This window comes from Haliotis rubra, unplaced genomic scaffold (assembly GCF_003918875.1).
Source record: "Haliotis rubra isolate DU_JTF1 unplaced genomic scaffold, ASM391887v1 Scf226, whole genome shotgun sequence".
NCBI classification, from domain to species: Eukaryota; Metazoa; Mollusca; class Gastropoda; order Lepetellida; family Haliotidae; genus Haliotis; species Haliotis rubra.
In genome coordinates this window covers 1,113,901-1,130,049 of record NW_025766292.1, presented here as the reverse complement: position 1 = coordinate 1,130,049, position 16,149 = coordinate 1,113,901, and the positions used below count along the sequence as shown (strand labels likewise).

The 16,149-nt window shown below is 44.9% G+C and overlaps 1 protein-coding gene across 1 annotated transcript in view; it reads right to left on the bottom strand.

Annotated features, from left to right (window-relative positions):
* LOC124277722 (exocyst complex component 7-like) overlaps nt 1-16,149 on the bottom strand; it is a 40,611-nt gene that overhangs the window by 11,314 nt on the left and 13,148 nt on the right. Inside the window, exons 11-18 of the mRNA XM_046713446.1 lie at nt 13,618-13,722; nt 12,570-12,689; nt 12,199-12,258; nt 11,391-11,429; nt 4,596-4,652; nt 2,009-2,075; nt 1,481-1,552; nt 125-245 (exon numbers count right to left, since the gene is read on the bottom strand). Of these exons, the coding sequence (XP_046569402.1) occupies nt 125-245; nt 1,481-1,552; nt 2,009-2,075; nt 4,596-4,652; nt 11,391-11,429; nt 12,199-12,258; nt 12,570-12,689; nt 13,618-13,722 (641 nt within the window). The remainder of the gene's footprint in view (nt 1-124; nt 246-1,480; nt 1,553-2,008; nt 2,076-4,595; nt 4,653-11,390; nt 11,430-12,198; nt 12,259-12,569; nt 12,690-13,617; nt 13,723-16,149) is intronic.

Genomic DNA, 16,149 nt, shown 5'->3' with positions numbered 1-16,149 from the left:
AGTACTACTGTATGTTAACTGTTAGTACTGCTGTATGTTAACTGTTAGTACTACTGTATGTTAACTGTTAGTACCCGCTGTATCTTATCCAGTTACGGCTTGATTATTTTTGTGTTGAGCCTACCTGTTTAGAGACTTGAGAATGTAGTTATAGTTGTTGACCATGAAGATGGGTTTAAGAGCTGGATCACTGTACATCTCTGCCTTGTTGCTGAGGTTCAGGCCCAGCGCAGATAGCACTCTCGCTGGAAGGACAAATAGCAGTACCAATATATATCACAGGTGATAATGATAATTTGTACTATAATTCCATTGCAATAATGAAGCTTACTGACCAAATATGTAAATACCTTCAAACAGGTCATTACTTATTGTGTGTTATAAAGTCCCTGTAATCTGAAACAACCATACAGCCTCACCTATACTCTTTCAACATGAAATAGGAAATAAGTCAACAATAAAGAAGTGAGAGTAAAGAGTGAGTTTAGCAATATTTGAGTGAGTTTAGCTTACCGCTTTTAGCAATATTCCAACAATAAAGAGTGAGTTTTAGCAATATTCCAACAATAAAGAGTGAGTGAGTTTAGCAATATTCCAACAATAAAGAGTGAGTGAGTTGCTTTTACGCTTTAGCAATATTCCAACAATAAAAGTGAGGAGTTAAGCTTTACCGCTTTAGCAATATTCCAACAATAAAGACGCCACTTTTAGCAATATTCCAACAATAAAGAATGAGTGAGTTTAGCTTTACGCCGCTTTTAGCAATATTCCAACAATAAAGAGTGAGTGAGTTAAGCTTTACGGCGCTTTTAGCAATATTCCAACAATAAAGAGTGAGTGAGTTAAGCTTTACGCCGCTTTTAGCAATATTCCAACAATAAAGAGTGAGTGAGTTAAGCTTTACGGAGCTTTTAGCAATATTCCAACAATAAAAGTGAGTGAGTTAAGCTTTTGCTTTTAGCAATATTCCAACAATAAAAGAGTGAGTGAGTGAGTTAAGCTTTAGTTCCTTTTAGCAATATTTTAGTGATTGAGTTAAGCTTTTATAGCAATATTCCAACAATAAAGAGTGAGTGAGTTAAGCTTTACGCCGCTTTTAGCAATATTCCAACAATAAAAGTGAGTGAGTTTAGCTTATTGAGTGAGTTGTTTTGAGTTTAGCTTTACCGCTTATAGCAATATTCCAACAATAAAGAGTGAGTGAGTTAAGCTTTACGCCACTTTCAGCAATATTCCAACAATAAAGAAAGAGGGGACATGATGAAATATTTCAAACATATTGTTGTTCACAAAATAGACATCCATCTATATCTCAGCATCGGTACTAATACATGAACTCATCAGAACTTATACAGAAGTAATAAACGCACAAGTACAATCGCTCAGTACTAACATACTGAAGCAATCACTGACTGTCTTAACCTTATACTACAATGTGTGTTTGGTGTTTCTAGGATACATTATGCCTGGTTGGACCTACTTGTATAATCAGCTAGTTTCAACCTGCAGGCATCAGTCGTTAATGTCGTCTGTGAAGGGGCCGCTTGTTCACCTGAAAGAAACACCACAAACTCCATCAAGATGAAATTCAAGATGCAGAAGATGTCAATATTTCACACACCTTAATTCTTTCTTTGTCAATAGTACTCACTTGATCTGAGTTTAGTTTTCTGCCGCACTCAGCAATATTCCAACTACATGTATATGGCGGTGGTCGGTAAATCATGAAATCTGGACCAGACAATCCAGTGATCAACAGCATGAGCATCAATCTATGCAACTGGGATACAATAACATGTGTCAACCAAGTCAGCAAGTCTGATCACCCGACCCCATCAGTCGCCTCTTACAAGCATGGGTAACTGAAGATCAATTCTAACCCAGATCTTCACGGGATCACTTGATATGAAGCTGATGCACAAGTAAACTATGATACATTTCTCTGTCCCTGTTTTAGGTTGTGTACTACACATCAAGGTACACACTACAGACATAGAGCTACTCTCACCATGCATCAGCAACATGGCCCCTGCTGTCTCAGCATAATCCTGCAGCTGTTCCAGGAAGATGATTGTCTGCAACATGGCAGTCTCAGGTACATAACAGGACAGGTAGAACAACCTGGGATGTGGTGAGGAAGTCAAACATACAACCAACATGCTACCCTATCAAGGAGGCACAGCAAAACGATCTAAGGCTGAAATGACCAGTTCTCTTTCCCAACGACATGGTTACTGACGTCAACACTATTCAAAATTAAGCATTACAGTCTAGGGGTCATGTCCTGCTTGTTTCAAAATGCTTAGTTCAGTATCACAAATCTGAAGGTCCACCATCATCAATACTACAAATGCTTGTATACACACTGACAACTGTCCTCCGTTCCCTGTGAACACACACAACTAATATTGCAGGGTAGTGATCTCTGACTACTTTCAAAAATGAAATGCGGCTGTTTATAACTCAGGGAACTTATCTGAGGCCTACTCCTTTGTTTAACACCAGTCTGACTGGTGTGACATAATCGGAACGAGTTGACCGCCACTTTCAACAATATTCCAGCTATATGGCAGCAGTCTGTAAATAATCAAATCTACACCAGACAATCCAGTGATTGACATCACGACATCGATCTAAGCATCTGGGATATAGTGGCATGTGTCCACTTGATCCTGTTATCCACCTCTGACAACAAGCATAGGCTAATGAAAATCAATTCTAACCAAGATCTTGTTGTCTTAATCTGAAAATGAGTAGTTCAGATGTCCGCAAGACAACAGCATGTTGCATGAGAAATAATATAAGGACAAACTTTATGGATGAACAACTTCTTTATTCTGAATAGAGAAGTTGTTCATCCATAAAGTTTGTCTTTATCTGATTCACCAACTTCTAAATATACCACCAGAGCTAAGAATAACTTTGGGGGTCATTGAGTTGTGTACTCGCTGGTGTTCATCTCAATTGGGTATCCTAATTTTCCTCTGAGTAACCAAATATATTGTACCCACCTCACTCAAATTCAGTTGGGTATTTGGGCATTTTCCATTAATTGTACAAACATAATAAAGTTTAAATGTTGGTTTACATATTTGTTATTTATATTTGATCAGTGATATGAGAAAAGATAAGAAAGACTGCACTGACTGACTGACTGACTGAGTTTAGTTTTACGCCGCTTTTAGCAATATTCCAGCAATATCACGGCGGGGGACACCAGAAATGGGCTTAACACATTGTGCCCATGTGGGGAATCGAACCCGGGTCTTCGGCGTGACAAGCGGACGCTTTAACCACTAGGCTACCCCACCGACCCAGAAAGACTGCAAGTTGCCAAGTTCAAGTGCTGAAATTGAAACTCTCAATATACCTCAGTTACTTAATCTATCCTCAGTAACCTCTAAGTTAAGATTTGACATTTTTGTGTGTATGCATGTAAGATCAAATTTATTGAGTATTTACAAAAATTCAAGCGCACTTGTACGCAACAGACTTAATATGAATTGAGTTTTCACATAAATGTTTGCGTAATTTACGACTGTTTACAAACCCTGTGAAGTACTCATGATAAACACCAATGGCAGACAGGGACCCTCAGTCTCTAACAATCAGTGAATATGCACAACATTAAGTAAAGTACTCATGATAAACACCGATGGTAGACAGGGACCCTCAATCTCTAACAATGAGTGAATATGCACAACATTAAGTAAAGTACTCATGATAAACACCGATGGTAGACAGGGACCCTCAATCTCTAACAATCAGTGAATATGCACAACATTAAGTAAAGTACTCATGATAAACACCGATGGTAGACAGGGACCCTCAATCTCTAACAATCAGTGAATATGCACAACATTAAGTAAAGTACTCATGATAAACACCGATGGTAGACAGGGACCCTCAGTCTCTAACCATGAGTGAATATGCACAACATTAAGTAAAGTACTCATGATAAACACCGATGGTAGACAGGGACCCTCAATCTCTAACAATCAGTGAATATGCACAATATTAAGTAAAGTACTCATGATAAACACCTATGGTAGACAGGGACCCTCAGTCTCTAACCATGAGTGAATATGCACAACATTAAGTAAAGTACTCATGATAAACACCGATGGTAGACAGGGACCCTCAATCTCTAACAATCAGTGAATATGCACAACATTAAGTAAAGTACTCATGATAAACACCGATGGTAGACAGGGACCCTCAATCTCTAACAATCAGTGAATATGCACAACATTAAGTAAAGTACTCATGATAAACACTGATGGTAGACAGGGACCCTCAGTCTCTAACCATGAGTGAATATGCACAACATTAAGTAAAGTACTCATGATAAACACCGATGGTAGACAGGGACCCTCAATCTCTAACAATCAGTGAATATGCACAACATTAAGTAAAGTACTCATGATAAACACCGATGGTAGACAGGGACCCTCAGTCTCTAACCATGAGTGAATATGCACAACGTTAAGTAAAGTACTCATGATAAACACTGATGGTAGACAGGGACCCTCAGTCTCTAACCATGAGTGAATATGCACAACATTAAGTACAGATGAAACGTTGGTAACACTCACATGGTTGGCTAGTTCATGTACAGTACCGTCTCGAGGCATAGCTTTGTCAGAATCGTTCTGAAAACACATAACATCGTCACAATTGGAACATGAATATAACTTCTCAAAGAAATAGCATAATACTACCATAAAATCTCCGACCAGATCATACTATTTCTGATTTATTGAAATATATATTCATGAAACTCCATTGTGCAACAAAGTTGAAAATTTTAACTATAAATTGTATATTTATATACTTATCCTATCTCACGACTTGCACCTCTCTCTCTTCATTCGACCATGTGTGGAAACGAATTAAAACTTTGCTCCAGTCCTACCTTGTCCCTCTCCCATGCTGTGCGTGCCTTCCTCTCTCAGTCGTGCTCACTAGTCCATGACAGCACGAGGCATGCACAGTCCTCACCCACGTGATCACCTCACATACTCATTCTCGATCTTGGAGCCATAAAAGGACAAAACCGAAACGGTGGTAATCTATGTAGTGGGGAGGTAGGGAGGGACTTTATCGCGTGAGATAGGATAAGTATATAAATATACAAGTTATAGTTAAAATTTTCAAATTTGTAAACTTATCCTATCTCACGTCATGCACTTATCCCACAGTAGGAAGGTGGGTCATAGATTACCCGAAATTCAAGCGATAACAGCTAAGTGTTATGCCCAAACAGCCGTAGGAAGCAACTACAAGGTAGGCCAATAACTACCAAGTTACTACGTGCGAGGGTTAGTTCGAACCCATTGACTTTACTAAGCACAATTGCTCCCAGGGACCGAGATTCCCGAAAGCAATGTGGTGTTCAGTCACTACCTTCACAAAGTGAAAGGACGAGCTTAACGAAAGTGTAATCAGTCGCATCGCCACGATTTCCAAGGTACCCCTGTAATAAAAGTCTAACGACTAGTATCGGGCCAGCCCCTGCTTCAAACAACCCCCACAGACACCGCCCCAAGGAGGGTGAAAGAGAAATTGAATCGGTAAAACTCACAATTTTAACGCTCAGTACCACAACATCATCTTATGACTTCCACTACTTACCACAGTAAGATCACATAGATGTGTATAGGCACTTAGGAGCATGAACGCTAACGGCGTAACACTGAAGGACTCACTTCACTGACTTAATTACTCCGTGGAGCAGAGGACAGTAAGTGAGGTGGCAACTCTCTGTAGTCTCAAACAAATGAGAGGAGAAATCTAAATCCCGGAAGAAATAAGGACGTAAATCAGAACAAGTTTTTTAGATTTATTCAGATTGTACACAAGCAGAAACGATTGTGACTTGGGATCAACTGCACAGTGGGATCCATATAGCATCGAAGCACAAGGAAGTTCATTATCTGCGATGTTGTGCCGCTGACAACTGCTGGGCAAGGACGAGTGGTCCAAACTGATGAAGGCCTTGAATATCCGACACCGACACATCTCTGAGGTAATGAGATGAAAATACCGTGTCAGATCGCCAAAAACAATCCTCCATTATGGCAGTTAACGAGCAGTTGCTATGCAACGCCATAGTAGAAGCCAATGCCCTGGTTTCATGAGGGTTGACTGCCGTAGGTGGTGGCAAACCGGCAAAAGTGTAGGCTCGTGAGTATTGTAGCTCAGAGCCAATATGAGAGTGTTAGCGAGAGACTTCGCCTTGGAAGCAATAGACAAGGGTATAAACAGTCTCTTACGCAGACGGGCGGGCGCCTTTGGCGATGCTTTAAGGTAACGCCACGGCGTAACACTTCGGGAATGACTCACTTCACTGACGTAATTACTCCGTGGAGCAGAGGACAGTCAGTGAGGTGGCGACCCTTCAGCGTCTCAAAAGTGAGACCTGCGATGGTCAGTTCGAACCCATTGACTTACTAAACACAAGTGCTCCAGGGACCAGGATTCCCGAACAATGTGGTGTTCAGTCACTACCTTCATGAAAGTGAAAGGACGCAGCTTAGCGAGTGTAAACAGTCGCATTACCACAATTTCCAGGTCTGACAACCAGTATCGGGACAGCCCCTGCTTCGAAACAACCCCCACAGACACCGTCCTGTGGAGGGTGAAAGGTAATTGAATCGGAAACTCACAAGTCCCAGAAGAATCGAAGACACAAATCAGAAATAAAATTCAGAATTTTATTCAGATTGTACACAAAGCAGAAACGATCGCAACTGGTGATCATCTGTGCTGAAGCTGATGGTTGTTCCGAGTGCCGAACAGGCGATAATGACAGTGCTGAATTCCAATTCGTTGTGATGAAGGGCCCTTTCTCCTGATGACCACTGCTAGGCCACTTGATGGAGAAAGTGAGCCCCCCAGCTTGCAAGATGTGCCAACGAATAGGTGTTGAGTCGGTATGAAGGGAACCCTAGAGACTCCAACACAAACATTCCACTTGTTGAGCCACCAACGAAAAGACCGAATGTAGTTGTAAAGCGGAAGACTAATCAACTCCCTGGGGTTGTCGCCCCCATGTATGGGCACAGAACCATCTGAAGAGGGCAAGCTGCAGCTGGCCCCTGTAAGTCAGCGCTTGTGCCGATGCCAACCACCCTAGTAACTTCTGCCACTGGCGAAAAGGTGTGGGTTGGACCAACACTAGTGGTGCGTTGCACTGAATCTTGTCCCACCTCTCCTGGGGCACCAACATCATGACCTGGCGTGTTGAATATTGTCCCAATAAGAAGAAATCAGCGGGTCGGTGTTACCCCTGATTGCTCCGAATTTAGCAGCCCTCCTAATTGCGTGAGCAACTTGATCATGAACTGTCTGGAAAGGAAGGACGACTGGACCCTGCTGGGCTTGAACACAGTCGTCGATATTGTTGTCAATTGTCACGCTTCGACAATGCAGGTAGCTTGTTATCAGAATGGGTATGAGTAAAAAGCCACGGGGCTGCACATATGCCCATACAGCAGGATCCTCCATTGGTATCAATGACGCCTCATAAAAGTAAATCGAAGATACTTCCGATAGTCTGGATGTATCCGGATGTGAAGGTAGGCGTCCCACAGGTCGAGGGACTGACTGACTGACTGACTGAGTTTAGTTTAGCAATAATCCAGCAAGATCACGGCGGGGGGCACCAGAAATGGGCTTAACACATTGTGCCCATGTGGGGATCGAACCGGGGTCTTGGGCGTGATGAGTCAACGCTTTAACCACTAGGCTACCCCACGGCCATCGCAGGTCGAGGGAAATGAGAGGTCTAACCACTCTTGCATCTGACAAAAAGATATCTCCTGATATAAGAACGTTCAATAAGTCGAGCAGCTACGTCAGTTCTGTCGGAGTGCTCAATGTAGTATGTTCGGCGCATGGAGATTGTCAGTCAACCTACAGGAACGTTCACATTATAAACAAATTGTAGAAAATTCGTAGGATCGGTGACCTCAGGAACGTTTCTTTTGGCCGAACAAAACAATGGTGCGCCAGGTGGAGTGATATAGGTAGTAGATCGCTGCCTGGTGACAGTCCTTGCATAATGCAGTGACCTCTGAACTCAGTGCTTGAACTAGCAAACCATTCACGGATGTTTCTGTCCGTCACCCTCAATAAGCAGTCTCTCTCGACTGGCTGTCCAAATCCCGACACATTCACTCTTACCGGGAATGGCAGCGTTCGTTGTTACTTGCATTTAAAGGCTGGACTTGGTATCCGATTCGTGGGACCAAGAGAATTCTGCAAGGGCACTTCATAGTCACTCTAATCATCAAAATTCCGGTAAACAAACAGTAGTCCGCCATCTGCAAACGTTACACACGAGTGACAAAAAATACGGACAACATGGTCTTTGGTTAACCGGACGAGTCGCAACCCATAAATTCCGGCTGAGCTATGCTGGCTATTTGACAAAACATTGCTGGTACCATGCGTAAGAACTTCACCCATTTGTTATCTGTCCAGAAACTTGCTTATCATGTAAAACAAAGGGAGCTGAAGATGACGAGCCATCTGCAACAATTGCACCCAGTGATACATAAACACGCTGTTACCATTAGTCTGTAGTAACAAGACTCATCGGAGCATCGTAGAGTATTCCTGGCTAGTAAGTTTATCTAGTTATGCCATATCGAAAGTGGTTGCAGAACTGACATCTACACCGAAGGGTAGAATCGTTGAACGAATCATTCATCAAAAGTGAAGATCGATGGTAGATTAAATCTGAATGAGATGATCCCCGGTCACGGAGGACTCTTGAGAACTGGGATCGCCAGGTCAAGTGCCGGCGTGATATCTCTAGATGATGGCGCTTACTAGCATCACATGTAAATCAAACGGCATGGTGAAGCACATAGCTACTACCTCTGTACATTGATCTTGAACGGCCAGGTGATCTGGTTCGACGATAGGGAGCTTTCGACCTGGTGAAACGGTACGAGCCGGCTGTAAAATCAGTTCAGGGTGGTGAGCCGGAAAGTTGACGTGATCTGAATCAGTCCGATGTGATCTGAATCGTGACTGATCTGGATCGGTTCGGTAAACCGAAACGGTTAAATGATCTCTGATGTAGAGATCTAGAACGCTCAGATGAACCGGTGAGGCGAGGTGAAATGTTCCGGCCGAGGTGAATCGTTTCGGTGCTGTGAATTGAATCGATGATGTGAACTGTTTCGGCGATAAGAAACAGTCTTAATATTATGGCGAACTGAGTCGATGTCGTATTCACATACGGCGTGGCGAAACGGTTCGGTCTGGTGAATCCATTCGGTATGGCAAACCGATTCTGTGTGGTGAATCGGTTCGGCGATTTGACGGTTCGGTCTGGTGAATCCATTTGGTATGGCGAACCGATTCGGTGTGGTGAATCGGTTCGGCAATTTGACGGTTCGGTCTGGTGAAACCATTCGGTATGGCGAGCCGATTCGGTGTGGTGAATCCATTCGGTATGGCGAACCGATTCGGTGTGGTGAATCCATTCGGTATGGCATTTTGACGATGTAGATCGGATGTGTGAGTCAACTGGCAACACAGAGCGTTTTGATGAGGCGGAACCACGAGAAGACATCTAATGATGCGCCCATAAAATTATCACCGTCCGACATGGGAATCTGCGGACGACGAGCAGTTAATACCGGTCGTTAAAAGCGGGGGTTTGTCGGGTGATCAACTGTTGAAGTGTAACGAGCTCTGTCAGCCAGCCATCGGGAGCAAGCATGTCTACATGCTCTAAAAACGTCCTTAATAAGGGAGCACATTCCCGACGTTTGCTCCAGGAACATGACGATTGGAGATCCGAGGAAGTAAATATTGTTACAGTGTGCGCAAAATTACGCTACTGAGTCTAGACTGACAAGACGGGATATCCTGATTCACCTGAAGTGAATGAGACCGACTACGAGAATCACTCTGACGAAACCACACCGTACGGCTAGGTGAACCGGATTGAAATGGCCAACCACCTCGACCAGGTGAGACTGAACGACTACGGGAATCAAAACGCTGTGGTGAATTGATTCGACTATGAGATGTGCGTCAAACTGAAACCTATGTTGAGGTGAACTGAGTCGGGAATGTGAACCCGTTCGTCCTGGTGAACCCCTTCGATTACGTGAATCAGTTCGGTCAGGTGAACCCATTCGATCACGTGAATCAGTTCGGTCAGGTGAACCCATTTGATGACGTGAATCAGTTCGGTCAGGTGAAACCCCTACGAGTACATGAAACAGTACGGCCAGAGGAACCCATTCGACTACGTGAATCAGTTTGATCAACTGAACTCATTCGAGGATGTTGTGGTGAGCCGGCTCGGCAGGGTGAGCCGGTTCGGCCTGGTCAGCCGGTTCGGCCGTGTCAGCCGGTTCGGCAGGGTGAGCCGGTTCGGCAGGGTGAGCGGGCTCAGCGGGGTGAGCCGGCTTGGGAAAGTGAACGAGACCTCGAACGACTTCTCCCAGCCGTGGCAATAGGAGAGCGGGTACGTTCCAACCACGCCGATCCCTGCTTCGACGATGAATGCTTAGAAGTTCTCGAAATCTGTGATCGTTCCGAAGAAGCAGACCTACGAGATAATGTAGATCGCAGGTCTGGCGTAGAAGAAATATCGGTCATTACCACCCTGGTACGCTCATGAGAACTTAAACTGGGTGAGGGAAGCTCCCCTAAAAGCCTTCTAACGTTCTCAGATAAATAGGAAACCGACGAAGCGTCCATAAATCTTCGTCAGGAGAGACGGGCGATTGAGAACGGTGAGCAGTGAGGGTGGGGCGATCTAAGCATTGTTTCTTAGCGGGAGATGGACCAGACCCCGCAGAATTAGTCCTAGCCCTATCTGCCAAACGTCTGGCACAAGCACGTTTGTAAGATTTAAACGCCTCATTAGACAGACCTGAACACTTCGGATAGCGTGTGTCCCAATCAACACACGATGTGTGTGGGTCCCATGCTGAAAATACTTTATTACAACAGGCGCAAAACTTCCGTTTACTGGCCTGAACAGGCTTAACCATTTTGAGCAAATCTCAGACGAAAAAATTTTCACGTCCACTCAGTGGAGCGACAAGAAAGAGAATGAGTATGTGAGGTGATCACGTGGGTGAGGACTGCACATGCTTCGTGCTGTCATGGACTAGTGAGCACGACTGAGACAGGAAGGCACGCACAGCACGGGAGAGGGACAAGGTAGGCCTGGAGCAAAGTTTTAATTCGTTTCCACTCATGGTCGAATGAAGAGAGAGAGGTGCAAGTCGTGAGATAGGATAAGTTTAAAATTATGGAAACTGAAGTGACCCAAAGCCTTTGTTCTTTTGACAGGTTCAAGAGAATCTCCATCCTTATTTTTATAAATTTTTATACCATTTGAAAAAACTCACCCGAACACTGTCATTGAATTCTTCTAGTGCCTTGGCTCCCTGGAAGAAACAAGAGAGTTTCAACATAGTTAACACAGCTACAGACATGACAAGTCTATTTCATCACTGATAACAACGATCACCTCAATGATAAGGAGAAAACCAAGGACACATACTTGGTGTATGAGCTTTTCTTAAAATATATCTCATCTACTATTCATAACAGGTGAAGTGAGGTGAAATGGGGTTTAACGTCACACGTAAAAGTATTTTGCTCATATGACTGACTGACTGACTGAGTTTGGTTTTACGCCGCTTTTAGCAATATTCCAGCAACATCACGGCGGGGGACACCAGAAATGGGCTTCACACATTGTACCCATGTGGGGATTCGAACCCAGGTCTTCGGCGTGACGAGCCAACGCTTTAATCACTAGGCTACCCCACCGCCCCTTGCTCATATGACGACGTGCATGCATGTCTATGTGTGTCTGTTTGTATCAGCTCAGACTTAAGCTGGTTATATAGTGCTAGCTCACTGAGATACCATGCAGCAGTGAAGCATGAATACCCCACTCAGACACATTATACTGACTCCGGGCCGACCAGTCCTTGTTGTAGCCATTAATGCCAAGAGCCAGGCAGGGACCAACAAGTACCATATTTTGACATCTTTTGGTATGACGCGGTCGGGGATCGAACCCGCGACCTTCTGCTCTCCTTGCAGACGCTCTAACCACTACACCACGGAGGTGGGCCTATTCATAACAGAGCTATTGACTTGATAAACATGATTAAGCCAAGGCTAAACAAAAAGAGAACTCCTTACTGTACTGTCTAAAGTTGAAAGTAAGGAGATCAGCTTGGACCTTGTTGGTGCTTGGCATCCCTGAAACACATACACACATTGATCAGCACAAAGTAGAGACTAGTTCACACTGCATACATTCTTTCAAAGATATCTAAGAGTATCTCAAAATTAATTATACTTGTGAAAGCTCATATTTTATCATTTGTTTATAAAAATCTGATAGCAAAGAAGCTTTCACAAGAAAGATTATTTGAAGATAAGACCACAGGTATGTAAGTCTGTCTGGCAGAGTGGGATGAGCTGCCATCGAAAACTAAGGGAGACAACTGTGGAAAGCTGCTTTACCCTAACTTTAGCAAATTGACAATAAGACATCATTTGCTGGTTACCTCAAGTATTAAATCAAATTCTGGTCTGACTGTTCGAAGGTGTTTTACTATTGGGAATATAGACAACACTGCTGTAAATTCATGCCGACCAATGTTTCTCTTGGCAGTTGTATCCAACATCTGAAAACAGAATCATAATCCTGGATTACTTGTTTGTTTGTTTAACATAGCACTTGACAAAATATTCCAGCTTTATGACTGTGGTCTATAAATAAACAACCCAGTGATAGATATCATGAACATCAATCTATGCAACTGGGACACGATGACATATGTCCACCAAGTCAGTGTGGCTGACCACCAAGCTGTTAGTCACCTCTTGTCACAAGCATGGGTTGCTGAAGACTGACTCAGCGATCTCATGGGACATATTTTATTTACAGCCAATGAGCTCCCTTGCTCTTTTTAGTGCAGGGCAGGTTAAGGCCAAGGTCGTCAATGGCGAACAGGCACGACACAATATTCTGTTTGCGATGAATATATGTACGTAAACTCATCATGACAGTGAGGTGTAAGTGCCTCCGAAAGAATGGCAACTAGCGCGCTGACAGGTGACATAAGTTCAACATGTTTTGGTGAATGTTGTTTGTGTATACTGTGAAATAAACAAGAAAATGGGTGAAATACCGCTACAAAATCTGAGCAGGGAGTTAGGCTCGAAATCGAGAAATCACGATTTTTCAAGCTTCCGAAGACTCTAGCTCCCAAAGTACTGCTTCGATTTTTAAGCTGTATGTCTTATTTTGTAGGTAAATCTATTGGCTTGAAATGTGTGCATACTTTAAATGGGATAAATACAGTGAGCATTGTTTAATTCGCCTTGAAACGAATTTAGTGTGTTCACCTCGTTACATCCCTTTCCTGTTATATAGTACTAAGACCCCGTCAGTGACAGTACATACCCTGATGGCAGCTTTTAGCGTTACAAGCCCCTGAAATCCAGGATACCAACTACAACTCAACAATGCTTCCATATATTCTCACTTCAATACACTTGGTAAAACAACAACATACTTCTTGGTCCTTATTAAAGCCTACTGTGACGTACCTCTCCTTCACTGACTATCATATCCAGGGCCTGCTGGACAGTGTTGTCAAAGATGTTTCGTTGATACTTCTCTGGAATGATGCCCATCATCAGATGAGACTCGCTCTGAAAAATAGCGTTTCAGTTACCGGTATGTCAAGCTATCAATATCTGTAAGTAAAAGTATTTCCTGTTTTGAGTTTATCAGATCTAGCAATTTCAGAACACAAATGTCAAAGTCACCAGCCCAACATCCATCCTGCATGGGTCTAAGGAGAGCTGTGAGCTGTACTGGTCAGTCTCCCAAACCTACATGCACGAGTCTCAGGAGAGCTGTGAGCTGTGAGCTGTACTGGTCAGTCTCCCAACCCTACCTGCATGACTCTCAGGGGAGCTGTGAGCTGTGAGCTGTACTGGTCAGTCTCCCAACCCTACCTGCATGACTCTCAGGAGAGCTGTGAGCTGTGTGATGTACTGGTCAGTCTCCCAACCTTACCTGCATGACTCTCAGCGGGAGCTGTGAGCTGTACTGGTCAGTCTCCCAACCCTACCTGCATGAGTCTCAGGAGAGCTGTGAGCTGTGTGATGTACTGGTCAGTCTCCCAACCCTACCTGCATGAGTCTCAGGAGAGCTGTGAGCTGTGTGATGTACTGGTCAGTCTCCCAACCCTACCTGCATGAGTCTCAGGAGAGCTGTGAGCTGTGTGATGTACTGGTCAGTCTCCCAACCCTACCTGCATGAGTCTCAGGAGAGCTGTGAGCTGTGTGATGTACTGGTCAGTCTCCCAACCCTACCTGCATGAGTCTCAGGAGAGCTGTGAGCTGTGTGTGATGTACTGGTCAGTCTCCCAACCCTACCTGCATGAGTCTCAGGAGAGCTGTGAGCTGTGTGATGTACTGGTCAGTCTCCCAACCCTACCTGCATGAGTCTCAGGAGAGCTGTGAGCTGTGTGATGTACTGGTCAGTCTCCCAACCCTACCTGCATGAGTCTCAGGAGAGCTGTGAGCTGTGTGATGTACTGGTCAGTCTCCCAACCCTACCTGCATGAGTCTCAGGAGAGCTGTGAGCTGTGTGATGTACTGGTCAGTCTCCCAACCCTACCTGCATGAGTCTCAGGAGAGCTGTGAGCTGTGTGATGTACTGGTCAGTCTCCCAACCCTACCTGCATGAGTCTCAGGAGAGCTGTGAGCTGTGTGATGTACTGGTCAGTCTCCCAACCCTACCTGCATGAGTCTCAGGAGAGCTGTGAGCTGTGTGATGTACTGGTCAGTCTGAGCCCAACCCTACCTGCATGAGTCTCAGGAGAGCTGTGAGCTGTGTGATGTACTGGTCAGTCTCCCAACCCTACCTGCATGAGTCTCAGGAGAGCTGTGAGCTGTGTGATGTACTGGTCAGTCTCCCAACCCTACCTGCATGAGTCTAAGGAGAGCTGTGAGCTGTGTGATGTACTGGTCAGTCTCCCAACCCTACCTGCATGAGTCTCAGGAGAGCTGTGAGCTGTGTGATGTACTGGTCAGTCTCCCAAGCCTACCCATGAGTCTGCTGTGTGATGAGTCAGTCTCCCAACCCTACCTGCATGAGTCTGTGAGCTGTGTGATGTACTGGTCAGTCTCCCAACCCTACCTGCATGAGTCTCAGGAGAGCTGTGAGCTGTGTGATGTACTGGTCAGTCTCCCAACCCTACCTGCATGAGTCTCAGGAGAGCTGTGAGCTGTGATGTCTCCCAACCCTACCTGCATGAGAGTCTCAGGAGAGCTGTGAGCTGTGTGATGTACTGGTCAGTCTCCCAACCCTACCTGCATGAGTCTCAGGAGAGCTGTGAGCTGTGTGATGTACTGGTCAGTCTCCCAACCCTACCTGCATGAGTCTCAGGAGAGCTGTGAGCTGTGTGATGTACTGGTCAGTCTCCCAACCCTACCTGCATGAGTCTCAGGAGAGCTGTGAGCTGTGTGATGTACTGGTCAGTCTCCCAACCCTACCCTCAGGAGAGCTGTGAGCTGTGTGATGTACTGGTCAGTCTCCCAACCCTACCTGCATGAGTCTCAGGAGAGCTGTGAGCTGTGTGATGTACTGGTCAGTCTCCCAACCCTACCTGCATGAGTCTCAGGAGAGCTGTGAGCTGTGTGATGTACTGGTCAGTCTCCCAACCCTCAGGAGCTGTGAGCTGTGTGATGTACTGGTCATCCCAACCCTACCTGCATGAGTCTCAGGAGCTGTGAGCTGTGTGATGTACTGGTCAGTCTCCCAACCCTACCTGCATGAGTCTCAGGGGAGCTGTGAGCTGTGTGATGTACTGGTCAGTCTCCCAACCCTACCTGCATGAGTCTCAGGAGCTGTGAGCTGTGTGATGTACTGGTCAGTCTCCCATGAGTCTCAGGAGAGCTACCTGCATGAGTCTCTCAGGAGAGCTGTGAGCTGTGTGATGTACTGGTCAGTCTCCCAACCCTACCTGCATGAGTCTCAGGAGAGCTGTGAGCTGTGTGATGTACTGGTCAGTCTCCCAAGCCTACCTGCATGACTCTCAGGAGAGCTGTGTGATGTACTGGTCAGTC